Below are 26,293 nucleotides of genomic sequence, written 5' to 3'. Positions count from 1 at the left end.
ATGTTGCTACTTTATGTAATGTAGACTAAACAGAAACAGAACAGAATATTGTCGCTATTCAATAACTTAGTAGTTCAACTAGGGATTCGGAATGGAAGAGGAGAGGACACGATATGCGAGTAGCATATTAACATCGAAGAAACCTTTCGAGGTAGCTGAGATAACCAGAATTAGATTATCTCAGGCCAAGCTTATCAATAATAATTTCTATGTGTTGTTTAAAGAGGTGTCAGAACTGAAGAAGAACTACGTGCAGCAGCTTCGTAAAATAATCGTTATCAATGAAGACTTAGATAAGTTAATGTACGATGATATTTTACAGAATAATGTTCTGACTGAAGCAGAGATGGCTCAGATGGAATTTGATTGGCTGGGTAGCTTGAGGCCAGTTTGGGCGCAGGTAATAAGAGGATTGAAGGCGGATATGCAATCGAAGATGGAGGAGTATAGGACGATGGATAGGGAAATTACTAGTAGCGTAAAGAATATGACTGAGCTAAATGGAGGTTGGACTGAATTGAAGCAGCTTCATTCTCAGTTGAGTAAAGTAGCCGCAGAAATAGAGGCCTCAAAAGATAGTGCAGAGTCCCCAACAGCTGCAAACACCCAATGGAGTGAGCGAGCACCATATTTAATGGAGAAGTTTGAAGCAGCAGATGTAGAGAGATTGTCGACGTTGAAGAATCACCTTCTAAAATATCAGAATTTAATAAATGATTCCCTTCACGCAAACCTGGACGAGACTGAAAAGATTATAGCAGCATTACTTCACTTTAATCCAGATAATGAAATCGAAAGGTTTGCATCAGCTGTGATGGAATATGAATTCCAATTTGAGTCTCCGACTTCGGCACGAGCTGCAGGATCTTCCTCTAAATATGTACGTAAAAACGCAGCCAGTTCAGGAAATGCTCAGGAATCAAATTATCGTAAACCTTCTAGTGCTACAGTAATTAAAAATTCATTGCTAACGGATGATTTTTCTAACTCTAAAAATAATGCCTCCTTAAGTCATAAAAGAGCTAGTAAGTTGAAATCAAAGGTGGGTTCCATTTTTAGTAGAAGGAAGGAAAAGAAAGTTTCTTCAATTCAAGTTGAGGCTATTGCTGAGAGTGAAACTTCTTCGGTGAATAGTCACCGACCTCCATCGTCATCGGAATCTGAATTATACGGCAAATCTCGCTTCATAGCCAACCAACAGGTGTCTGGTGGAGCCCCAGCATCCCTACCAGTTGCAGATACTGAGACTTCAGAATCTAAGACTGACCTTGTGCCAAATAAAACACCATTTTCCATTACTCAAGAGCCATTAAAACCTCAGCCTAAAACAAGATCATTCTCAGAGCAACAAAATCCCTCGTTTGCGGTCAGTAATACATCTGAGGATGGTAATGCTATTGTTTCAAACCCATTTCCCGTCATATCAGTTGATGATTCACCCTCTGGGAAATCTGTTGATACTCAAATAACTCCAAAAAATCATTTTGTCCAACCTAGCGCTTCTAGTTCTAGTCCGGCGTCGTATGCTCATCCACCACAACCGCCTCAATCCAGAAAGCCTCACCCTTCAACAAATTTGGGTTCACATGGTATACCTTCTTCCAGCCCATCTCACTTGCAAATTCAAGCACCTGTAATCCCGGAATATAGTGGAAACAGACGTGATATTCATTCCACATTGTTTTATAATTTAACCAAGGCAGACATCGATTTGGCAGGAACTCAGCAAATACCGCTTTCATCTCAAATTACAGGTGAATTAAAGCCATTGGATCCTCAGATAACTGGCTCATCTCTAAATATGAACGTTAGCCACATGTCAGGTCAGTCGCTATTTCAACACACGGAGCTTACAACCTTCGGTCTAAATGCTAGTATTGGGGAAGTAGTGAATGCAAAGTTTCAAGATGGGATTTTAGTTTCCAGTCAATTAATTGGTGAAATTGCATTAAATTACATTTCCCCAGATTATTCTTTTGAAAATTTACCCCTGGATATAAATTTAAAGATTGAATCTGAGGAACCATTTGATAAACTAATTGTCAATCATGCATTTTTAGAAAGAACAATGGATAACTCCGATGTTATCTTTAAAATAAATCCACAATTTATCTTAGGCAAGACCTTAGGTGCCTTAAAATATTCGTTGAAGTCTCCATTTGTTCCAATTGTAATCCATCCAGTTTGGAGATTCGAAGATACTCAAGCTAGTGTGATGCTGACGCTGAAGATCTTTTCCAGTCTACCTGATAACATAAAGGAAGTAACTTTGGACGACTTGGTCGTTTCTGTTGCCATTGACAATGCTACTGTTACCACTGCTTTATCAAAACCACAAGGTTCTTTCAGTAAGGAAAAGAAACGTATTACTTGGCGATTTAAAGAACCTGTCGTGCTCAACCGTGAATCTGAACAGAGATTAATTGCAAGGTTCTTGACTGATAAGATCGCCCAAGAGTCTTCAAAAGGTGTTCAAGCAAAGTTCAATATTCGTGGATTCCAACTCACTGGTTTGGTTCTAAAAAGTCGAGAATTAAGCTTAGATGACCCCTTCGGATCTGAAGCAGGTGAATGGAATGATGTAGCAGCCTCTAGAACGTTAGTTGCTGGCTCTTATTATGGCTTATCTATATGAGGAAAAAAGATGAAGGAAGAACAGTTTGTAATTGGATGCTACATCGTTTATTCAGCTTAGATTCCTCTCAAGAGGTTTGTGATAATATTTAAAACGGAGTGTTATGTTGATCATGTGTCTAACCTAGAAAAAAGCTTGGTAATATAAAAACCACTTGAGATTTCATGTAATATTCTGGTGCCGCTCAAATATAAACATTATTATATAAGTTATATCCATTCGACTTTCTTTCAAAAATTGTTAACCATATCTGAGCGCTATTCTTGTTTTTTTAGTTTAAAATTCTGTTTCTCGGAACCTAGGTACCATATGCCAACCGTACCATGACTCCACAGGTAATGACGAATTTACAGATGATAAGGAAATTTCATCCAAGGATTCATAGTTAGGATCATCAGGTGTATCCAATAACAAGTGTTTCATTTGTTGGTATAAGTTGGTCATTGTAGATAGACGTCTCGCATCAAGTGAACACCTAAATAGCAGATTTCTTTCTGGAAACAAGGTAGGTACGTCGCCATACTTTCTTGAACATCTTGATGTCCTTATCAATGCACGATCACTAAGTAAATAGGGAATCAGTTCCTTAACAAATTTAGTTAACTCTGAAAGTTCAGTCGGTGTAAGTTTTGATAACTTTTCAGATTCATAAGATGGTATTGTTAAAGGGTGTTGCTGTTCCTCTATAAGGTTGTTGCTAGTAGCTGCACTGCCGCTGTAGTTGATGATAGTAGGTACATCATTATCAACCCCCCATGATTTCGCAATATCCAGAACATGTGAGTTGGAATTATCCAAGTTCAAGTTCGACTTTGGGTATGACACGTAATTCAAGCACCAGTCATCAATCCGCTCATTTTTTGACCGTAAATCATTCCCAGCATTACTGTTATTAACCCGAGAACACGCCTCCAGTTCCTCCAGATCCCCACTAGAATCACTTAAAATCGCGAATTCTTCGGACCTTATGTCGACACTGTGCGGAGTCGTCTCTGCCACACGATTTTGCTTGAATACGGACACCTCGTCGTCGCTGATTGCGGAAGGGGATTCCTTGGTCTCAGAAACAGGATTGTTCAAAACATGCACATCTTGTACATCAACAGCATAGAACCCTGACAAATAATCAACCTCCGGTGTATTAGGTGACTCCGAAATGTGTGACAAGGACGCCTTTATCACAGATTTAGAAGCAGTCCCAACCCTCCTATGGTAACTGTTAAAACTCATTAAACGCCTTGCTCCCTATATCTCCTTGTCTCAATGTACAAAATAGATTCTCTCTTCTCCTTCTTCTGTCTTCTTCCTTGTTAAAACTATAATCGTATCGATATTAAAAACTGCGAAGTAACTTCACTAGTTGACTAATTTTATAGATACTACAACTATCCTGCTCTTCTTTTCCTGTGCTCAGCTTGTTGATTGTGTATCAAGGGATAATTAATACATGGAGCGTCACTTGGTTACGACGACCCTTTTGTCCCAATCCTATGAAGATATCTTTGAACAGTAATATTCCCCATGCAACAAAAATCTGAGATAAAGAAAACTACTCATAAATACCTCTATGGGGCAAACCGTACTATCTATAAACCTAGCTACTATTTTCGGATGCTTTGTAGTATATATATGTTGTTATTTGTTATCCGTTATAGTATTGGTGGAACTGTCACTTCCAGACCCCAGAAAACAGAAAAATTCTGCTGCAAACCGGGGGCAAAAAAGGCGTGTTATCTGGCTGTAAAACTTTAGAGTAGGATAGCCGATGTGCAGCTGATCAGTGGCACTACTGCCCCACCGCCATACGTATTTAGAAAGCTGTCATGACGGATTGTGGTATGTCCTTCTTATTTACATATAATGCGTAGGCGCGAAAAGCGGGTAAAGAACGGGGACTGCTTCTGGGTGTTGTGTTTCAACTTTTGTTCCCTTTGAAGTCATGTGACTTTGGTCACATGACTTTGTTATCTTGATGTGTTACCCTGATTTTGTGTACGAGCTGGTCACGTGATCGCTGTATCCTAAACGATCATTTCCGTCGTCGCACTCCTTTTAACTTTTTTTATTGAAAGCCTTCTACGAGTGGAAGCACAATGCACACACAGACGAAATCAGAAAAGAAGACTTTTGGTTCTCGAAGATTAGAGGAGATATATTGCAGATATGTTGCGTCAAGTTCGTCAGTTTCATGCCACCGGCAGAAAGTTTGATTTTTCCAAGATGACGATAATTGGTCGTATTGGTTCTGAAATTACGGAATATACGAGTGTTAATGAAAAGAGGTATGTGAAGTATTCAATTGCTTCGCAGCCCAGGAAGGAAGGACCAACAAATTGGTACAATGTCACTGTCTTTAATGATCCTCAGATGAATTTCTTGACCCAATATGTCAGAAAAGGGTATGTATTTTTTTGGTTTTGGAAAAAAAAACGACGGGAGTGGGGGATTGGTCATACTAACTTTTACCTGTGTTCTCAGAGCTCTGGTCTATATCGAAGCAGATGCTTCCAATAATTTCTACGAGAGGGAGGACGGTTCAAAGGGCTACTCTTTGTCTCTCATTCAAAGTATGTTTTACAAGTGGTTTTTTAATTTTGTTTTCTGTGCGTATTATTAACAATGCATTATCCACTAGGGGATATTAACTTGCTTAAAAACGGCAAGGGAGCAGAGCCTGCCGAGTCTGCTGAAGAGCCTACTAACACGGATTAATATTCCGATTGTTTTATATCAACACTTATTAATTTGAAATCTTGATCGTCTATTTATTCCCACGGTCTGCAACACACATGAACAGCCCACAGATAGTGAGTTGGATGTGTGTCGCGATGTATATCGTCAATATATAGAGTTGTTTGTAAGAGACTACCTAATGTATTCGTTTGAATAGTATGTTTGTTGTGTACATAATCAAGGGGCCGCAAAAGGAGCAGCGACGATAAGAAACATGACAGTTTTTTAGATTTTAGATGCATAACTTAACTTTAACAAACAAAAACGGCAGCAGAGAGGCAACCAGCGTGTGTAGATAGGTAAACCATCTGGAGAAATGAACGGAAACGCAGTTAGACGCAGTCGAACGAAGCCCATAGAATGCTTGAAGTAATAATGTCGGTGGTAAATCTTATTTTAGTTGATGTCATATTAATAATGGATCTTCCAACACTATGGAGACATCATGATGTACGTAGATATGAAATTTCGAGGGCGCTCTTCCTAGATGAATTTAGCTATTTATATATTATTATATTATCAATTTCCTGTTTTCAATTGTATTATACAGGAAGTAGAAAGAGGGTTGTTAGTAAATGGACATCGATCAATATCAAATGAGTCTTCCAATTGCTACGTATTCGTCACCTTCCGGTGAATCCCACACTTTTACAGTAGATGCCAATCAGAAGCGTTATCAGATGACCCATGGCGAAACAACTGGTCCATCAGCATATGTTTTGAAAGCGGGGCAGGTCGATAGAGATTGTCCTAGTGATCCTAAAAAGGATGCGAACACTGGAACTCATACCAACTTATCACGGCTGAGGATGCAGCTAACTGGGCTTCAGGATGATATTAATAGATATTTGACTTCCGAAATGGAGCTGGCAAAAAGTAAGAGGTCGAAGTCTGAAAATTGTGACAGCGACACGGTAAAGGAACAAGGGCAAGAGCAAGATATTAACAATAATGTTGGCTGAAATGGGAGATAATAGTGTAGATCTATAATGTTATTGGTTGTGTGAATTTTTTGCAGTAACAGAATAGTTATTCGGACGACCAGAACACGATGAACTTTTGTATATGGCCAAACCAAGGATGGAAAGGCGATAATTCCACGGACTTGCAAGTTTGAAAGGCTCTTCTAGGTAGATACGGAAGGAGAACCTGTATATCAATTAAATAGAATAAAAGAAAAACAGAGAATGATCAGGTAGCGTCAGCTGCTACTGTTAACAATCTGACAGATACATATCCTCCAAGTTCCCTTCGTCTTTAAGTTCTAGATAATCATGTTAATCACAGGGACCTAGTTGGAACTTTTACCCTAGCAAATGAGAGGAAAGAATTTGGCCTAAAAAACATACAAACTATGTGTTGCTGTTATGAATCGATTTATGACAAATTGAATCCCTTCTAACAAATTACTACTCCTCTGGTATATAATGCTTTGCCAGGCACAGACTCTATTATCTCCTGGGATTGATTGCTTGAATGGTTCAGAAAGAAGGAGAGGAAGGAACCTTTATAACTTCTGTCGATTGAATGGAGATTTTGAAGTACGACATATTCATTTTTTGCTCCCCTGAGGAAGATGGTGTAATCTTGGAGATATAAGACGTCCAATTCTCACACGCTTATCTAAGGAACCCCCCCGCCAATGCTGTATCAAAATTTGCATTCTGATATTCAATGATCCAATAACTGGTGAAATTGTATGGAGAAGATAGTCATTCCAAGAATCATATCACAGTTTATTCCTTTGTGTCTTCGATGGCACTGGCAGCAGAATCATTGATCTGCCTCAAGCTCCTCACGTTTCGCCATCAAACAGAGACGGTACCTGAATCCAAGCATGCTGAAAAATAATTAAATAAATACACGAATACTTGTGGATACGAAGCAGCAGTGTTCAGCATGTTGGCCAGAAATGTTCTACATAGGCTGACCATCCATCACTGTTGAATTTAATTCCAGTGACAGTTCACCAAGTTAGAAAACAGCATACACTGTATTAAGTCTAAATATCCATTCAAATACTATTGACCATATTTAAGAAGAAGCATCGGGTTTCCATTGGAAATGTTGCACAGACCCCAGCCCCCTCTGTTTGGAAAGCGTTATCATATCCTTCTGTTGGTGTTCGACGTTAATACAAGCTCTTGGGTGGGCACTAAACAACAACAACTACCCTTTAGCGCTTAAATAAAAATTACTGAACATGATGACAACCGAAAGGTATAGAAAGAGCCATTTATGAACCACCAAATCTTGAATATACCTTTTACTTTAATTAAATGACATTCACTAATATTCGTAAAGTTTTACCGTCACCCGAATTTAGAATTTCGTAAATGGTGATTAATGTCGAGACCAAAAAATTCGCACTAGAATGTATTTTAACCTAGAGACTTTGCTGTACAGTCAAGGTTTTGACCACTTTGAGGCTAGGATTCTGTCTTTTCCACGGATAAGAGAGGGGATACATAGGTTTATTGGTTTATTCGAAATCTACAACTGTCTGTACCCTGTGAAGGCGTATTTCTAATTGAGTAGCTCACCATGCCGTTTAGACCTAAATCTAACCACTCCCTTAGAGATGGAGACCGACTACGTCATATACTGGTTAACTGGAGAAAGAGATTTCTAAGTCCAAAGAGAAGAAGAACACAGCTGACTTTGTTTTCTATGTTGGCGTTTAGTCTATTCTCAATATACGTTTTTGCATACTGGTTATATGGTGTTAAGTCGCACGTGGAAACGTTACCTGCAAAACATGGCCATTACAAACATTCGGTTAACTCGGTAGTTCCATTCATTTGTCCAAGTACTAAGCATTTAGATGAACTAAAAGAACGAGGTGTTCCTTTTCTTTTTACAAGAAGGATCGATGAACATGGGAACAGTAGGTATGTGATTAAAGAAGACGATGTTCCATTGTCCGCGAAAGAGAAAAATGAGCTGAAGGATCCTTATTTAATTGCAAAGAGAGACTTTTTAGACTCCGGGAAATTAGTTTATAGGAAGAAAACTGATCACCCTGAGATTGTTATTGTTACTTTAATTGATTTTGACAGTTATGACAAGGATACTGTTATCAAAATTATCCAGAACAGGGTTAATTATGCAACACAGCACAAATATGGGACATATATTCGCTGGGCCCAAGAATTTATTCCATTGGTTGAGCGTCAGTCAGTGCAAGAAAGTTACGAATTTATGAAACCGTTAATTATAAGAGCTGCTTTCTTCGCCTTCCCATATGCGAAGTATTTTTGGTTTATTGATCAGAATGGCTTGATTGTGAAAATGGACTTTTCATTAGATCAGTTTTTAGTGCCGAAGATTCTCAATCAGTTTATTCTCAGAGGTACCTCGATAGTTAAGGGTTCAAACATCAAGTCGTATGCCGAACTTCCAGCGAACCGTGTGAAGATCATCATCCCGCAAACCAAAGACATGGAGTTGGTAACTGATTCTTTTATAGTTGCACCGGGCTTATATGGTAAGGCGTTTTTGGATTATTTATCTGATCCATTGGTGAGAAATTCCCAATGGGACAGTATGGCTTCCAGTATTGGTCATATGCTGCAATGGCATCCGAAAATGCTAGCAAGGACTGCATTAGTACATTCAAAAGTTATAGCTGCCAGATATAACTACGACAGGGAACCAGAAAAGAAGGGTGATCTTTATTGGTATTCAATGGAAGATCCCGTCATTCTATTTCATGGTTGTCGTGAAAGGGGTTCTTGTGTTTCTGATATTAACTCATTTGTTCAAAAGTAATCTGAGAAGTAAAGCTATCATAATTAACATGTATCAATTTTTCCTGCCTCTATAAAGTATATAAAGCATAGTTCATTTACTCCTACAAGATTTTGAAACCTACGCAAGGAACCATCACAGGCAGCTGGTTCCCCTATGTGTCACAACTTCTTTGAGAATGCAATCATTGAGCCTATTTAATTATTCCTTAAATAAAACTACAACAAAGCATCTAAAACGCTAGTTTCGTGGTCTTACAACAACTCTGTCCAAACATTTCTGTGTGAAAGGAATACACCAAAAGCGATGCCAGTTTTTCGCGTCTAATCGGAGACACGAAGATGGAAACCTCTTTATGCAAGAACTTTAATAGTTACTTTAAGGAACTAGTAGTCTAAAAAGTGTCAGTTCATTTCATTGTTGTGCACTGAGTCCGCAAAGCTTGGTTCAGTCCACTTCGCCCCTGCTTAACCCCTTATATATATGTCAGTATTTGGTTCTCATTCGCGCTATAAAACTAGGGTACTCTTTGCCTTTGACGGTCGGTTCTAATATACAAAGCACAATATAGCTTTAGGCTTACAACTAGATGAATTTCGGTGGATTCCAGAGCTTAGAAGAAGAACATCAAACTGTTTTATACAGGTTTGAGCGGTTTTTGCAAGATGCCGATCAACGTCTGTTACCAAGTGTAGGTCCACACTATCATTTTTCATCAAAATTGAAATCATTGTCTACCGTAGCCCAACTGCTACTTCTTTTGCATGAGTTATTCTGGGAATCCGTTGAACGTGTCGCTGAGCATGGTGCTCAGGAAGTTTCCCATAAGATATTTGCTCAGTGGCTAGAAAATGAGCCTAGAGTTTTGGAAAGCTATGATTTTATTCTTACTGGGGTTTTAGAGTTGTTGTTCGAATCCAAACTGATTCGCTATCAAATAAGACCCAATTCGGAATTTATCGCACTAGTACTCGAATTTTATTCTGGGCTGTCCAGGTTATCTGAGTTGACTATGAGTGGTCTATTGAGGTTGTTGCTGGAAAAGTTCCAAAACAATTTCGTCAACAGGTGGAATAAAATAAATTCCTCCACATTATTGTTTGATAAAGTGGAGGACCTATTCTCTCATAACCGTGATATTGTCAGTCCTCCGTTATTTGGCTTAAAAAATGTCGTGAAGCGAGATTTCTTTGAGTTGACATTACCGAAATTTGGTTATTATCAATTGTTGGTTGAAGTATTCCAGCTCGATTCAGGAGAAATTGCGATCTTCAAAGTAAATAACCAAGCTCTTCCTTATAATACAAATGACGGAGCAAAGTTATTGAATGCATTGATATCGGGATCCAATTTTCTTGCGGATATCGGTCGATCGTTATTGTTTTCAACATTAGGAAAATCCAACTTCTCATCTGTTAGAGAGATCCCAAATGGGATTGAATTAAAAGCCGAAGGGGAAGTCGATTTTAATCTGACTTTAAAGATAGTTAATAACTTGGGCTGGGAGGAATTTTGGCGGTCCAATTTTCAGATGGTTTTTGGAACAAAGTGTTCGAAGCTTTCGGGCGTGGAGACTGCATTAGCTGCGACAAGAAGCGTGTCCCACCCGCTACAAAAATTCAAGTTGAAACATGAGAAACTCCTAGAGATAAGGTCTCCAGAGAATTTTGGTTTAGGGCTACAATTACCCTCACAAAATTTATTATGTCCAGAGACTGCTTTGAATGCTTCCTATAGTACGTCTGAACCATCTGTCGAAGACACTACGCAAAAAAAAAGTGTATCTGATCTTAATGCTGCTGGTAGCTTAAATAATCCAGCGACTGAAAATTTGGCAAGTTTGTCTTATTCGTTGAATGATATGGAGTCTTCCAACCACGACAGTTTATTACGGTTTGAGGAGAGCATTAGCACTACCGAATCGGAGTTTGATTTTTGTCCTAAAGCTAATCAGTCTGTAGCATCTCAATCTATGAAAATAACTATGGAAGAAGTAAGCCCAATATCCTCTTCTGAAAAAAGAACCCCGCAGAGCGGAGTTGATAATGTATCAACTAAACTGTTGGAGTCAGCAAACATTACCAAGCAGTTTACCAACGAAATATATACAAACGTTATAAGGGATGTTGATGAACAAGAAGCAGAAGATTTTCAACTAACATTCTCCATGCATAAACCACAATTACTGAGGAAAAAGAATATGCAATTATTCAGTTTATTTACTAATAGGAGTTCTAAAAGCGGCATAACCGAACGTAATAAGGTTAAATTCAGTGGGGATAACAGAAGATACATCACACCATTTCCAAAAATATCTAATATAGAGTGCAGTAATTTAAAGGCCAACCACCATATATCTGCGAGGGAGCGAATATCTATAGGTAATATCAAGAACACAAATGCTTTACTATCTTTATCTGATCTACCCTTCGATGTTGACATTTTAAACAACCACGTTATTTTTGATGGACGTACCAACGTTTCCTGCTGGTCTGGTTATTCTTGGTTGTCATTATCAAGTGACTGGATGCGACTCCTGATTTTGGAGAACGAAGACGGAGAATATTTCTGCATTGTACAGAATCCAAAAAGGGCTATCTACCAACTAATATTGCGTTTTTCGGGCGACTGGAGAATTGACAGGTCAGGTGCTCAAGATATCCAAATTAGAATTGGCAAGAATGATTGTTTGTCTGCAGTTTCCCTCGAAGTGCCGCGTATGATAATGATGAGGTGCCCAGAAATAGAGAGCTTAATAAACTGTCTGCATCTGTGTATTCAATATAATTCACCGTCTGTGTTGCCAAAGGAAATACCAACGGTCTGTTTGTCGCCTGCGGACCCATGCAAAATGACTGAAGATGCCCAATCTTTAAGATCTCTCACCTCTTTAAACGACTGCCATTCAGATACAGTAAATGATTATTTACATGCAGATGCTATTTTCCTCCTTTTGGTTCCAAAATTACAAGTTAGGTTGCATACATACACTTCAGAACATGGCTGGAAATTAAAGAAAAGAGGGCTATTAGATATCTACACGCAGAAATGCAACTCAAATTTCGTTGGTTACAGATTTGAATTGGTCAACGGAGATGAGAAGGAAATATCGTACTCAACAATCAATGGTTTTAGAAAATACGGAAGAACGGGAATATCTATAGGTGTGCAACTATTTCAATTCAAAAATCAATGTATTGCAGACGAAGTTTTCAATTTACTGTCATCAGTGGTATAGATTAGGGCATTAAAATTTATACAGAAGAATTAGTTATATCAGGACAAAATAATCTTTCACCGTTTTATTCTCTATATGCAACAATTCCTGCTGCTATAATGTTCCTCCTAATATCACGTTTGTCAACGTCATGAGTGTCTTCGACTTCACCCCACTTATCCACTTGGTAAATGGTTTCTAAGGTAGCAGCATTAGCAATATCTTCCATTGTCATTTGCATGGCTTTAGTTGCATCATTTGTTTTATTCTGTAGTAGGATAATGCCACATATAAAAGATTTAGTAGTTAAAACAGTTTTCTCAAAAACAGCAAGGTCCCATGTATTCAATGACCGTAAATATTTCAGTGCAGCAGCCCTTGTTGAATCCGATTGACGATTACCGCGCAGTCCATGCAAATCAGAATCCAAAAGCTGTAATCTCACGGGCAAATCACTGTATTTGCCAAGGAATGATTCCACTGCAGAAAGTATCGGTAAGTAAATCTTATCTTGAGCTCTTCTCAGAGCTCCCTCGTATTCACTTTTTGGAGAAAAGCACAATAAAGTATCCGTATCCAAATAACGAAGTAAACTTTCAGAAATTACATCTTGACCACCTCCTATTTTAGCTAACAACTCAGGATCAGTTCCCGGCTTACTGACGAGCTGTAAATCAATGCAGCGTGAGACAATTGAGGTTAACGGCAGTGAATGTGTTTTGATAGACAATTTGGTTACATTCGACCATTCATCTTTTAGCATATGGGCCAAGATTACACGATTTGATGGAATACTTAGGGAATTTCCCAATGGTGTGCGCACCGGGTTACCATAGATTTGCAAAGTTAAGGTATTATCACATTTTTTAAGTGTTACCTTATCCCAAAACTTCACCAAAGTCTTGGATAGTATGTTGGTTTCAGTCTTCAAATTGTTCTCGCACGAACCATCAATTCCAAGCGGACTAGCATTTAGACTAGAATAATTAGCTCTAGCATTTTTTAAAAAATTATTTATAACCCCCCTTTGCATCACCCTCGGTACCATTATGATGACTTGTTGGTGTTGTAAGTGTCGTTGTAGTGAATTGAAGTTGGGTTGATCGATTTCAAACAAAAATCATATTTTTCCAAAATTTTGAAAACATGTTAAAAATGAAAAAGGCATACAAGATACAATGCTCAGAAGTATATACAACAAGAAGATGGAACAATTCCCTTAAGATGTCCGGAGGAGATAACTCAATCCAGGAAATTGCAGCAGGTTTGCGGAGCAATAAGGCACAGCTTGAATTAGTTATTACTCAGTTAAACCAATTACAGAGACAAAAACTGCTTGCTCAAGTCACGGCAAAGGAATTAAGCTCTTATCCTGTTGGTGATGTTTGGAGATCATGTGGAAAAATGTTCATCACTCAAGACAAACAGGAGTATACTGAGCAGCTTACAAAGCAAGAGAAAACTATCAACGACCAGATCAAAGCGTTAATGATAAAGAAGAACTATATTGAAACCACCCTGAACAACGCAATGGATGTTTTGAGGAAGTCCGTCCAACAACAGTGATTAACTGTACATATGTAACATTTTATATAACTTATATATGTGCGCGTATTCAAAGAGGCATACAAATTCATTATATGTTATGATTTAAGCAATAATTAATATTGAACAACCTGCCTACGCTGCGCTTGGTTATACTGCACTGTAGCCTCCTCTTGAAGAGGAACTTCCACCAACGACCTTCCCGACCACTTCTTTCGCAAACTGCGGCAGTGATGAAACCAACGTGCCTGAACGTTCCATAAACTCTTCACGGAAATCCTGAATGCCTCCATATCTGCTATTCATGTAAGATGTAGCCAGAAGATATATTAAAGCGAATAACACCGCGTAGATGATTAACCATGTGATCCAAGACCCAATTCCTGATTCTGAATTTTTTTTGGATTCAACAAGCACCCGGAAGGTCCTTTAATCGATAAATTTATTGAGGTGTCATACCACTGAGCCTTAGTAACCGTATCATTATCACTCTCTGGGTAACAATAGAAGTGCAAATCAATGTAAAAAGTACTAGGCCCCCATTTTAATTGTTCCAACCTAGCGCCAAAACCATCGTTGAGATCGTAGTAGTCCAAAAAATCTTTTGAAGTAACAGTAATGAGCTTCGTCAAAACTTTTTCAGAGTTTTCCAACTCCACTTCTGTCCAATAGCATACAAGATCGTCTTTCTTACACGGTGAAGGTAAATCGACGTCTTCATCTCCGTAGAAGTTTAAAAGCCAATGCTCAATAGTCTTGGTAGGGGGCGTATCACTTGTAAAAACCGTTTCCTGTGGGTATTTAGTAATATTATATACATCCAGAAAGCTGCTAACCGGAGATCGACAGGACGCTCTCTCCATTATTAAACCCAGGAAAACAACCAAACCAATGAACTTCATATCTATAGATAGCCTCCAAAGAAGATCGAAATACCTGTAGATAACCTCGTTATATCCTATTATTTCCCTGGTAGTCAATGACTACTCTTACCACTCAGTAATCAATTAACCTCCAATCTTCAAAGGGGTGTGTGACTTTCCAATAAAGTTCCGTTTTTAAATTCCGTTACCAAATTCTGTGACTGCTGACACACTACACCCATACATATGAAACACCCACACATACAAGTTGCACCGCGTGAACACGGGAAAGAGTACGCCAAGAGGTCTCCATTCCGTGTGCGTGCGCAGCCCAGCGCTAGGCGGAGCGTGACTGGATTTACTTAGGCCGAAGTCAGCCTGGGTTTACGGGCCTCCGTCTGGAAAGAAGTTGGCCATACGGGCTACGCGGGGAGATCATCTCCCCAGACAGAGAACGCGCGCGCCTAGCGTAGACTCAGTGCTCCGAGCAGGCAGGATTGCCAACACACTCCAGCACTACTATCCTGAATCTACAAAAATAATATGGGTGAAATTTCGTTATGTACAAACCAAAAGGACAGAGCTAGATATTAGACGACGACTAAACAATGGCTAGATACGGTGCGACCTCCACTAACCCAGCTAAGTCAGCTTCCGCTCGTGGTTCTTATTTGAGAGTCTCTTTCAAGAACACCAGGGAGACTGCTCAAGCCATCTCTGGTTGGGACCTAGAGAAGGCTCAAAAGTACTTGGAACAAGTTTTGGATCACAAGAGGGCTATTCCATTTAGAAGATACAACTCTTCTATTGGTAGAACTGCTCAAGGTAAGGAGTTTGGTGTTACCAAGGCCAGATGGCCAGCCAAGTCTGTTAAGTTTGTTCAAGGTTTGTTGCAGAACGCTGCTTCTAACGCTCAGGTATGTTTTTAAAATTTAGGATTGGTATAACAATGGATGGAGAAAGATTCAATCACACAACAGAGGGATGATTATTTGTGGTTACTGTTTAGAGCTGGGAGAAAGGGTGTTTTCAGGGATTTAAAGAAGTTGAGAGTACTTTCAGATATGGTGTATTTTAGCAGGGTTTATTTATCTTGTTTAACTGTGTGATATGTGTTTATTCCCATTCAGAATAACAAGAATCTCGTTTACTAACTATTTTTCTTTACAGATGAAAGGTTTGGACATCACCAAGTTGTATGTTTCTCACATCCAGGCCAACCATGCTCCTAAGCAAAGAAGAAGAACTTACAGAGCTCACGGTAGAATCAACAAATATGAATCTTCTCCATCCCCACATTGAATTGGTCTTGACCGAGAAAGAGGAGGCTGTTGAGAAGGCTGCAGAGAATAAGGTTGTCAGATTGTCTTCTAGACAAAGAGGTAGTTTGGCTGCTAAGAAGAGAATTACCGCTTAGGCTATCACAGTTCTGATGTCAGGTTATAAAACAGATTTTTAATCCTCTTCCTAGTATCTATATTATTGGTTGTGCTTACCATTTTACTGTATAATCTAACGCACGAAATATACAATTAACGCTTGTTGAGTCGTATATATTATATACATATCAAAATTTGTCTACTCGTACCAAGTCATGCGTCAAACAAAGGCTGAGGAGTACTTGTAAGTGGCATTTGTTTCTTGATATCAGCATTAGTTGGTACCGACGCGTCATACAGCATATTGTTTACTTAAATGCCTTATAGCTATGTACTGCCATAGACATTGGCACCTAAGCCACTGATTACTGGGCTAGTTTTTTCATTTGAGCTTGAAACATATATAAACACCACTATAACTAACACATGAAGCCCAATGCAGTAAAACATAAATGCCATTCTACTAGTCTTATTAGCTAGCACAATGTTTGCACCAACTCAAGAATAATTTTTCTAGTGGTGACATCTTGTTTCTATGTAAACGCTCCAACTCACGTTTCTTAAAATCTGCCAATGGGTGTAGGGATTCCTCGTAACTCCCAGAATATTGGGACTCGACATCGAGTATCGAAGAGTCAATTGGAGGTTTTACACCAGATGTGCCATTTCTGCTGTAAGAAGATAGATATCTGATGCGTTCATACAGTTTCTGGTTATCTTGTTTTAGTTTAAGAATCTCTGACTTCAATTTGCCATGATCTAAGGAGTTCTGTTTCAATTGACGTTCTAACTCCATATTTTTGTTGCGGATTCTGTCTCTCTGTTGAGTGACAATCGGCAAGATTGAATTACCAGTAGAAGTTAGTCCAACCGGCTCCGTTTCCTCTGGAATCCCAACAATTGAGCTAGTAGGCGACCACCTTCCTACATTCCCTAGCCTATTAGTCATTTGTCTGGTTACTCCAGACATCATACTTGCGGTGTCACTAAACTGGGAACTAATATCCTCTACTTTACCCAAATCTGACTCTAATTTAGAATTCAGTTCTTCCAACTTCTGCAATTTCTGTTGCAATTCTATAACTTGGTTCTGCAATGACGTTCTATCCTTTTCTAGATCTTGGCTCTTACCACGCAAATCCGCCAGATTTGATTGTAATCTTTTATTAGCTGAAATCAAAGAGGATTCGACATTTTCATCATGACTATCGGTGTCTGCAGCACCAAATTCAATCCTTTTGAGCGTACTTAGCTCTTGTTTAATTTCTTCGTAATCAGAATAGTTGGCTAATTTACGCCTAATTGTGGTCAATTCACTCTTATATGAAGCCAGTTCTTGAGACATGGCTTCTATTTGATTGAGCTTACTACGGTTGCCCTCAATTAAAGAGCTACGTTCCCGTTCCAGAGAAGCACTTAATAATGCATTCTCACTTTCTAAACGATTTATCTTTAGGTCCTTGACATGCAACTCCGAATCTTGTTCCGCACTATTAGTAGCTTTGGTCAATTGGCCACTCAGTTCCTCATTCCTTTTCTCCAAGTCTAATACCCTGAGTTGAGCGGATTCCAACTCTTGAGCCAAAAGCTGGAATTCAGCTGAACTTGGGGGATGATTCGAGTTGTTTTTCTTTTGAGTATCCCCATTTTCATTAGTGGTATCTAACGTTTCGCCAAGGTCAAACTGTTTGGAAAGCTTGCTCTCCAAAACTTTATTATTGTTCTTTAAATTTTCTATTGTCTTTAATAGCTCATTTTCCTTATCATTCCAATTACGGGCCTTTTCGTCCCATTTAGAATTAACTTCTTGTTCTTTAGCAATTAACCGTTTTGTAAGTGTCTTAGCAGAATTTTGTTCCAACTCCAATAATCTGGCCTTCAACTTATCATAGTCTGCAACTTTAGCTAACCGATCCTTCAAAGCACCATTCTCAATTCTTAATTCCTCCACAGAACCTGAATTTTCTAAATTATCCATAGAAGATTTTAAAAGTGGCCGTGGATCGGGAGCTTCGCTTAACTTGCCATAAACCTCAAACAGTTTCTGTTCGGAAAATTTACATCTTGAAGTCAAAGAGTCGATCTCCACTTGATAATGCTTTATAATCTTATTCAGTTGTGCTAGTTTGGCATCATCGCCCAATTTCTTGAACTTTTTAGTTCCTTGAGCTAGTATCTTTCTTGATTCTAGTGTTTTCGTCTCTAGTTCCTTTACTTCAACAATGGCCTCATCCAAGTTCTGTTGCAGACCGGGAAGATCTGCTTCCTTCCATATTTCTAAGGCATGCTGGTACACAGAAGAACTAGCTGACATAACTGCATGTAGTTTATAGTAGCGTCCTCAATCAAATGAAGTTCTTAGTACAGTTGTCATAAACGGTGCGGGTACACGCCTCATTTTTTGAAGGATACCTACCCAACTTGGGTTTTAATTTTTGGAATCTTTAAGCTTTATCAAGGCCTAAATCCAGGTTACTAAGACGGATCATCTCATAGGAGAAACCTCAAGAATTCATACTAAACACAAACAAAAATCTGTTAAATCTTAACCGCTTGAATAGGCGTTCGCCTCTATTTAAGTGTACTATTAATGAAGTTGTACATTATAATAATAATACAAAGGGATAGAAGGCATGGCGAGTGCAACCAACAATCAAGATTACAGTGCTACGGAGTAGTAGGAAATTAATTAGCACTATTGAAAAATAGACGCTTAGTAATGCAAATGCAGAAGATATCAGAATAAAAAATCAACCAGACCAGTACCGGTACAATTGTGGGGCATCCATCGACACAGGTTTGACATGTGATTCATCAAACGAAGTAACGCTTGCTTCGTTTGCAGCAGTTAGAGGGGTCTGATTCGGACCATTGGATGCAGAGCCCGGTGTTTGATCAGACGTTGGACCGATAGAGAAGGTTGGAGGATTTGTAACCATCTTTTTGAGGGATTCCATGTGCTCCCGTAATCTATCAGGATCTGGGTATTCATTTAATATATTATCAAACTTCTCTAGCATATTAGCTACATGTCTTGAAAATGAAAACTTCTGCACAAAAACTTCTTCTTGTTGCTTTTGCAGTGCCTTGCGCTCCATTTCTAATGACTTTTCCATGGTATCTAACAGCTTCAACTTCAAGTCAACTTTTTTTAACTGTGTATTAATCAGTTCGTTAGTTATCGAATTTATTTGTCTTTCCTCGTTACTGGCAAACACATGTGATCTAAAACCTAAAGTTGAAACAGCAACTTCCGTAGCCTCTTTGACTGTGCTTGCTATAGTCTCATCGGGGTCTCTTTTAGAGTCTATTTCGTTGTCGCCAACCATTTTGATTGCTCTTTGGGTCATTGATTGGATTGTTTTCGGGTCAACCAAACCAATCAAGAAAGCCAATGTACTCATAACTGGGTTATCGGCTTTACTGAAGGGCAAGTGTGCGCCATATTTTAGTGGACCCAGCGTCTCTTGATCGTCTAAAAAGTTATCCTCGATAGGAAGCTGTAAAAATCTCAGAATACATTGTTCAGGAGTCTTATTGCCAACATCTTTAGAAACCTGGAGCCAGTCAGCACCATATTGTTGGAGAGATTTCAATAGTTTTAAAACTTCCTCTTTTGTCCAATTCTTGTCTATCATATCCTCAAGTCTTGGTTTTTTAGGTGGTTTGAAGCTGCTACCAGCGGTACCATTCGACAGCCTTTTACCGTTTGTTAATTTATCTTGGTCATCCTCTATTTTCAACTCCGACTGCGATTCTTCGTCAACATGGAGAACGGGATCTTTTAATTGGGTCATCATCTTCTTCAAACGTGACATATCGGGAATTTGTACTGCAGGCTTGTAAGATTGAAAGGGAAACAAACCGCGGGGAGCATCATGCCTTGTTGCATATTCACCTGTGAAAGGCGGCTCAACAGCCTTAGGTTTCAGTTTGCTATCAACTTGGTAGTTAATCAAACCCCATTTCGAGAGAAACTTGTGGACTCTAAAAATAGATCCCGCGTCACCACACAGATTCCGTCTTGCAGAAGTAAAGGTGAAATATTCATTAGGGTTCAGCCTGTAGGAGTTTACCATAAAGTTTCGATACTTCACATAGACTTGCGGGGTTTTGGACGGGATACGGTTGATAAAAAACTCAGGAAGTGATTTCTTTTCAATCTCATGAATTTTATTAAGATGGAACCACTTAGCGTAAGAGGGTATAACAATCTCATGCGTTTGGGGGACTACATATTCTGGCTCAGCCTCCTCCCCCTTGGACTGTGCTTTGTTGGACTCTCGTATGGTATCCATTTCATTATCGTCCTCGTCCTCCGCTTTAGCATCGTTCTTGTTGATAGCTTCAAATTCCTCCTTGATATCATCTACGGTACCAGTTTGTTCTTTGTGACCCATGTCCATCTCTTCTCCCATAGATTCCTTTGGGAGGGCGTCTGAGATCCCATCGTCCACAGCCTTTTCCTGCTGCCGCGATTCCTCGGAAAAGCTTGCGACATCATCCTCATCCAAACTTTGCTGCAACACACTTTCTTCTTCAACTGTTTTTCGCTGCTCTGATAACTCGGATTGCTCCCGATCTTCTTCTCCTTCCAACCCCAAATTACCTGCCTCTGCAGTTTCCCCAGATTCTGTTTCGGCGCCTGCTGCGTATCCTGCTTCTGCAGACTGCTCATCTACAACCCCCAACAATACGTCATCCATTCCATCCACTCCCGCTGCAAAATCAAGCCCCGCACTATTTGACACCAAGTCAGTGTTGCTACCTTCATCCTCCAGATTGCCATACGACTCAAGCTCCAGCTCCCCGTACCTTCTCTGTTCTTCTGACACCCCCCTCCCCCCACCAAGCATATCCATCTCCGAAGAAGACTCCATCAAAATATCCTCCCCCTCCCCCGTCTGCTCTGCCCCCCTGTCTCCCCCATCCCCCCCATCTCCCTGTTCCGTCTCTTGCTCCTCCTGTTGTATTTGCTGTTCTTCGTGTTGTTTATTGGCTTCCTCCTCCATATTCGCCCCCCAGCTCGAAACCCCCTCAATTCCCTGTTCGCTCAAGTCTTCATAGTTATCCACAGAGTTACTACTACTGGACATCGTTTCCAATTGCCTCCGATCTCCTCTCAAGACTCTCGCTGTCTATCTACTCTCTGTTCGTGGCCCTTTTGCGCTGAGTCCCTCGAGTAAATCAAACCAAAGGTTCCTGTTTAAGAAACAACTTTTCAGCAACGCGGCACAGTCATCTCACACGAATCACGTGACATTCCGTAAACCTTCCTCGAGCCCTGCTACACCAGCAGCAGCAGCACTACCGTCAGTACCGTCTCCCGCTTTCTCCCTCTCCCAATGGGCACTACCAATTTCTGGTGGCTCAGCTTAAATAAACCACCGCCTGGCCTGCTGCCTACTAACATCTGCCGTAAATACCAAAAACGCTCGACCGCGATCCATCGACGCAGATTGCGATTACCGTTCCATTATCACCAATTCGACTGCCCAAGAACCTTGTGTATCGCAAATCAGCACCACCCCGGTTGTAGCCCAGAAAGTAGGCAATACGAAGCGATACCATTGGCGTCTCGACTGACATCGCTATTCGAGGTCGGCTTCCTGCTCCTTGGGCTCGCCGACCAGCACCTTCACCAGATCTCTGAGAACGTAGCCGTTTAATGCGCTGTACACCTGTGCCACAGCGTCGCCTAGGCAGCGGGCGACGCTGTCGCGCCACATCCGAAGCTCGGCACCGTATATTGTATCGTGGTGTTCATCACGCAGTAGACTGTAACACGATACGTAATGGAGGGCCAAAATCCCATTTTCAGCTACCGGATGGAGAATAAAACGAGCCCCTCGAGGTATCGTACTGGATCAAAGTCGGCATGGAGGGGTGAGGCTTTCCGACGTTTTGTGTGTACGTATTTATGTATGAAGCAAGCGTATCTCTTTGCAAAATTGCGGAATTCGACATTTCCTACAATGATTTAGAGGAAATAGAAACAGAAAGCGATTGAATGTGAGAGGGAATGAGGAGGAGGAGGAGGAGGAGGAGGAGGAGGAGGAGGAGGAGTTGGAGGCAGAGGGGGGAAGTTTACTTAGATAATGATGGGTGTTAAGAGACGCAGTAAAGCAGGTTATGCGACGGACACAGACATGCATGTGTGTGGTGTGTATTGTTTTATTCTTGGTGGTAGTGCTAGCGACAGGTAGTAGGAGGGAAGAGTGAAACGGAGGAGCGTAAATATGATGGAGGAGTTGCGCTGAAAATGGGGCACAGAGTTTTCAGCAATAGACGACGTGGACATTAGTGGCGGGTTTACAATATATAGATATATAGATATTTTAGGATTTTTTTGTAGTGAGACTTCACCTCAAGCCAAAAAGAGTTTGCTTGTCGTGGTGGTTGGTAATTGGATAAGGGAGACAGACGCAGATAGAAAGGTAAAGAACATAAAAGGACCTGGCTCAGTTACTGTAGAGTTGAAATTTGTCGTGGACACACCAGCGGATTGCGAGAAAAGTATATAGATAACAGTAGCAGTCGAATTGAGATCAGATCGGATCGGATCAGATTGTTTAGTTTGCAGGATAGCAGTTAACGATACTTAGTTATTATACACAGCACTTAAGTTCGTTTGGCATAGGAGGAGGTTTTGAGGTTCTAATATAGGATAAGAGAAACCAGGAACCAGGTAAAAAGATAAAGCACAAGTATGCAAGTAGGGTTTCTTGGGCTGAAAGTGCTAGTGTGGTGGTTTTTGTCGACGCTGGTACGAGCAGATATGGATGTGATCAGGCCTGCTGGAGGGGACAAGTTTTCTGCAGCTTCTGGATCCGCTAGGATAACACTAGGATGGAAATTTGCAACTGAGACTTATCCCAGGCTCGAAGATGTGGTAGTTTACAATATCACCTTATGCTGGGGTCCACCTGACGAAGGCCAGTTTAAATGTGGCCACAATCTTGGAGCAAACATCCTGCCTAACCAACTCAAGGAAGAAAATGGGGAGCTAACCTACCCTGTGGTTATAAAGGCTGATCTTGTGCCTGATGGAGAGTACTTTATTCAGTTGACGGCGAATGCAGGCATTATGGGATATTCTATCCATTATTCCGATCGTTTTCTATTAGAATCGATGTCCAAACTAGCAACGGACACAACGCATTACAAGGGAAAACCCTGGGGAGAAGGGCATATAACTGCAGACAAGTCTGGGAGTTCATTCAATCCTACTTTAGGGTACATTACAGTGCCCTACACCGAACAAACAGCACTCACTCGATGGGCTCCGATACAGACACAACCAGGAACCACTGTAACCGCCACCACATGGTCTATTCGCCACCCGACTAGTGCCGTTAGTTACTATGCCAGTTTGAAGTTATATGCGTTCCAACTCAGCACAATAACCATCCCTAGGACAGACAGTTTTACGTCCGTGATCAACGGCCAGACTCCGGCTCCCCAACCCAGCGAAAATGGGCTCGGATACGATCCTAAGAGCAGATTGACCCTCTCAACACGCAAGCTGAACTATCGCGCCGCAGCCAAGAGCCGCGCAAAACGGTAGTTTCCTCTCAGTATTTTAAAACAGACGAGATATTGCATTGATATCCAACCTCGTCAGCCTCGGACCCAGCCTACCCCCGGTAACATTTTTTGTTTCACTTTTAATAACATCTTTTTCTTTGTTTTATTCGAGGTTTCTTTGGGTCTAAAACATAATTTATTATTACTATTATTTCATTATTAGCATACTGTCTTAGTCAAAAGTTATATAATTCACCACCCAACAACCCGTCGTTCACCTTTTGTCCTAAAACATTCTCTGCCAAGAAACAGAGACCCGTTCGCTGTTGCCTTTTGCCCATCACAACGGATATGCTTTCGCACACTTCAATAAATCTCCGGAAACTTGCTTGTGAGCTGCTGCAACGCAACCACACCCTCCACACTCAACTCATCGCCATCTGGCAACGGCAACTTTATTGAGTCAAGTACAAAAAACCCTGCATCCCCTGAATCCTTCGCCCGGCAAACAAACTCATACCAACTGTCCACGCTGAATTTAGTCAGCTGCGACACGCGTATCGAAGTTAACGTGATCATTTCCCTATTGGTTGTAGGAGATTGAATGGTAATTTCGTCCTGCTTAGGCTGCGCCGCAACCCTGCCAATCAAACGAAACACGCTGCAGCTCGTGCTGCTCACTTGTGTGGGATCAATTCGGGGAGTATGATGCGACATTCTTATATTTTACTAATCCTTGTCGCTGTTTGCTGCTGCTGCTGCTGCTTATATGCTTGTTTAAGCTCGATTGATGCTGCCACTGATGCTGCTGCTGCTGCCTTTTGTATGTGGACTCAGCTCTATATCTTCTCAATCTCGATCTTCGGGAACCACCGGGTGTAAGTACTACCTAAATGTAAAGGAAGGACGTATGGCTGTTTGAAGCCCACCACTTGCAGTATTTTTTCACTTTTCATATGCCTCCTAACGCGTCTCCCGCAAGAACGGGAACCAGACCTCGAGAGAACGCGCTTGCAACCACGTGACAACTACCACGTGACCAAAGTCCAGACCTCCTGTCGCGTTCCACGATGCTCAGGACTCCGAGCCCTGTCTGCGCACCGCTCTGGGCAACACTTTCAAGGGGCAACACCACGCTGGGCGATCCCAAAGTTGACAGGCGGGCCTGGGCGGGCCGAGCCCGCCCAGGCCCGCCCAGGCTCGCACGCAGGCAGAGCAAGCCTTCTCGGCGTGCAACCGCCTATGCGCGGACGGGCCTGCGTCCATTTACGCAGGACATGGATTAAGCGTGACAAATATACTTGGGAACAGTTTATTTGTGGAATTAAAAAGGAATAGTGGGTAATATAATAATAAATACAATTAGAGATGAAATGCTAAGTTAGACTGTGCAGAAGTTGGTAGAAAGAGAGAAAGAGAGAAAGAGAAGGTGGGTTTGGTTTTTGGCCTCCCTTTTTCTCGAGGTTTTTGAAAAGGTGCAGCTTTTTCATGGCTGCAGTTCTTCATGTATGTGTATTGTGTATGTGCGTGTAGGTTTTTTAGGGGCAGGAAGCCTGCATGCCCCCCTCGGGTCCGTCCGATGGGTGGTGAGCGGCGACGGCTCCTTAGTAGGTGACGGTGTCGTAGTAGTTATGCTTATGCATTGCGTTATTCTCTTCGACCTCCAACATGGACAGCAGCATTTCCATATTGGGATCTACCGGGACCAAGTCAGAGCAAGAGTCATCGGCTATAGAGTGGTATTGTTGGAGATGTCTGTGGAGGTCGTACTTTTGGTAGATGGAGGAGATGGTGTCAGCAGCCTCAACGGTTTCCGGGTCGAAAACCAGGTAGCAGAAACCATAGCCATTTTTGAGGTTTCTGATGGCGTGAGAGTAGTCATCCAGGTCGGGCAAGTAGTCGACAAAGATGATCATGTCTGTGTAGGGACATGCATCGAACATGGCCATCTTGTATGTCAGCAGAATATTGGTTTGTTTGGAACGGTAGTCACCCCAAGAGTCTTCGCCCTCACGCTCTAGCGAGTCGAGGACGGTAGCGTTGAAGTCCTGTAGGTATTTTTCGTGGAACGGTTGGACATCGTAGCTGTGAGCAAAGACCAGCATGATGTTGAAATTAACGTCGAACTGCAGAAACTTGCAGATCAACGACGTAACGTAATTAGCGACTATATCCTCATCATACGCGATGATGCTGGTCGCATCGTCGTCGCACTTGTCGTTGAATTGGACCGATACGATTTTCCTGATGACCTGACGACGAGTTGTTTTTGACGTAGTCATTTATTTTTACTGTTATAATACTATTGTATTGGAGTCAAAAAAAAAATCCTGAGAACGCTGGTATCGAAAAATAGACCTGTTTGGCTTGCCAGAAGTCGAGGTATAGTAGTGGAATACGTCCAGGCGGTAGATTAGATATATGCCTGATATTATCTTCCAGTATAGTCCTTGTGCTGATGGGGATCTATCCATCGTTAAAACCAACATATATATATATATTTAAATATTCTTCTAGTCTTCATATTATTAAAAATGTTTGCTTGTCTGCTTCTCTCTTCTCCCGGTCCTATAGGGAACAAAAAATGCAAAACTAGGCCTTTCAAAATCTGACACAGTAGTACTGTTGTTCCGAACTCTCGTTC

At 40.9% G+C, this 26,293-nt stretch overlaps 12 protein-coding genes and 3 further genes across 12 annotated transcripts; 8 read left to right on the top strand and 7 right to left on the bottom strand.

The window, feature by feature from the left end:
* Nucleotides 1–91: 91 nt before the first annotated feature.
* SYP1 (Syp1p) lies at nt 92–2,635 on the top strand (the record flags this gene model as incomplete). Its single annotated transcript, XM_003648187.1, has 1 exon — nt 92–2,635. The coding sequence occupies one exon, from the start codon at nt 92–94 to the stop codon at nt 2,633–2,635; it is 2,544 nt and encodes an 847-aa protein (XP_003648235.1).
* A 276-nt stretch (nt 2,636–2,911) lies between these two features.
* On the bottom strand, nt 2,912–3,865 carry ATG36 (Atg36p; the record flags this gene model as incomplete). Its single annotated transcript, XM_003648186.1, has 1 exon — nt 2,912–3,865. One exon carries the CDS (start codon nt 3,863–3,865, stop codon nt 2,912–2,914), a length of 954 nt encoding a protein of 317 aa, XP_003648234.1.
* A 933-nt stretch (nt 3,866–4,798) lies between these two features.
* Nucleotides 4,799–5,347, top strand: RIM1 (Rim1p; the record flags this gene model as incomplete). The annotated part of the gene is made up of 3 exons (XM_003648185.1): nt 4,799–5,034; nt 5,114–5,202; nt 5,271–5,347. The coding sequence occupies 3 exons, from the start codon at nt 4,799–4,801 to the stop codon at nt 5,345–5,347; spliced, it is 402 nt and encodes a 133-aa protein (XP_003648233.1).
* Nucleotides 5,348–5,943: 596 nt separating this feature from the next.
* GON7 (chromatin DNA-binding EKC/KEOPS complex subunit GON7) lies at nt 5,944–6,330 on the top strand (the record flags this gene model as incomplete). Its single annotated transcript, XM_003648184.1, has 1 exon — nt 5,944–6,330. One exon carries the CDS (start codon nt 5,944–5,946, stop codon nt 6,328–6,330), a length of 387 nt encoding a protein of 128 aa, XP_003648232.1.
* A 1,582-nt stretch (nt 6,331–7,912) lies between these two features.
* Nucleotides 7,913–9,139, top strand: MNN11 (alpha-1,6-mannosyltransferase; the record flags this gene model as incomplete). Its single annotated transcript, XM_003648183.1, has 1 exon — nt 7,913–9,139. The coding sequence occupies one exon, from the start codon at nt 7,913–7,915 to the stop codon at nt 9,137–9,139; it is 1,227 nt and encodes a 408-aa protein (XP_003648231.1).
* A 568-nt stretch (nt 9,140–9,707) lies between these two features.
* RBH1 (Rbh1p) lies at nt 9,708–12,356 on the top strand (the record flags this gene model as incomplete). Its single annotated transcript, XM_003648182.1, has 1 exon — nt 9,708–12,356. The coding sequence occupies one exon, from the start codon at nt 9,708–9,710 to the stop codon at nt 12,354–12,356; it is 2,649 nt and encodes an 882-aa protein (XP_003648230.1).
* A 64-nt stretch (nt 12,357–12,420) lies between these two features.
* On the bottom strand, nt 12,421–13,383 carry ATP12 (ATP synthase complex assembly protein ATP12; the record flags this gene model as incomplete). The annotated part of the gene is made up of 1 exon (XM_003648181.1): nt 12,421–13,383. One exon carries the CDS (start codon nt 13,381–13,383, stop codon nt 12,421–12,423), a length of 963 nt encoding a protein of 320 aa, XP_003648229.1.
* A 107-nt stretch (nt 13,384–13,490) lies between these two features.
* On the top strand, nt 13,491–13,901 carry PFD1 (prefolding complex chaperone subunit; the record flags this gene model as incomplete). The annotated part of the gene is made up of 1 exon (XM_003648180.1): nt 13,491–13,901. The coding sequence occupies one exon, from the start codon at nt 13,491–13,493 to the stop codon at nt 13,899–13,901; it is 411 nt and encodes a 136-aa protein (XP_003648228.1).
* Nucleotides 13,902–13,996: 95 nt separating this feature from the next.
* Nucleotides 13,997–14,782, bottom strand: Ecym_8119 (the record flags this gene model as incomplete).
* A 569-nt stretch (nt 14,783–15,351) lies between these two features.
* Nucleotides 15,352–16,160, top strand: Ecym_8118 (the record flags this gene model as incomplete).
* Nucleotides 16,161–16,449: 289 nt separating this feature from the next.
* Nucleotides 16,450–18,436, bottom strand: Ecym_8117 (the record flags this gene model as incomplete).
* A 436-nt stretch (nt 18,437–18,872) lies between these two features.
* On the bottom strand, nt 18,873–21,218 carry SWI3 (Swi3p; the record flags this gene model as incomplete). Its single annotated transcript, XM_003648179.1, has 1 exon — nt 18,873–21,218. One exon carries the CDS (start codon nt 21,216–21,218, stop codon nt 18,873–18,875), a length of 2,346 nt encoding a protein of 781 aa, XP_003648227.1.
* A 1,613-nt stretch (nt 21,219–22,831) lies between these two features.
* On the top strand, nt 22,832–23,689 carry KRE9 (Kre9p; the record flags this gene model as incomplete). The annotated part of the gene is made up of 1 exon (XM_003648178.1): nt 22,832–23,689. One exon carries the CDS (start codon nt 22,832–22,834, stop codon nt 23,687–23,689), a length of 858 nt encoding a protein of 285 aa, XP_003648226.1.
* Nucleotides 23,690–24,015: 326 nt separating this feature from the next.
* Nucleotides 24,016–24,366, bottom strand: RFA3 (Rfa3p; the record flags this gene model as incomplete). Its single annotated transcript, XM_003648177.1, has 1 exon — nt 24,016–24,366. One exon carries the CDS (start codon nt 24,364–24,366, stop codon nt 24,016–24,018), a length of 351 nt encoding a protein of 116 aa, XP_003648225.1.
* Nucleotides 24,367–25,253: 887 nt separating this feature from the next.
* On the bottom strand, nt 25,254–25,931 carry Ecym_8113 (uncharacterized protein; the record flags this gene model as incomplete). The annotated part of the gene is made up of 1 exon (XM_003648176.1): nt 25,254–25,931. The coding sequence occupies one exon, from the start codon at nt 25,929–25,931 to the stop codon at nt 25,254–25,256; it is 678 nt and encodes a 225-aa protein (XP_003648224.1).
* Between the last annotated feature and the right edge of the window lie 362 nt (nt 25,932–26,293).

The sequence above is a fragment of the Eremothecium cymbalariae genome, chromosome 8, assembly GCF_000235365.1.
Source record: "Eremothecium cymbalariae DBVPG#7215 chromosome 8, complete sequence".
NCBI classification, from domain to species: Eukaryota; Fungi; Ascomycota; class Saccharomycetes; order Saccharomycetales; family Saccharomycetaceae; genus Eremothecium; species Eremothecium cymbalariae.
Note: the sequence above shows the minus strand (reverse complement) of the source record. Positions and strands in the feature narration are given on the sequence as shown.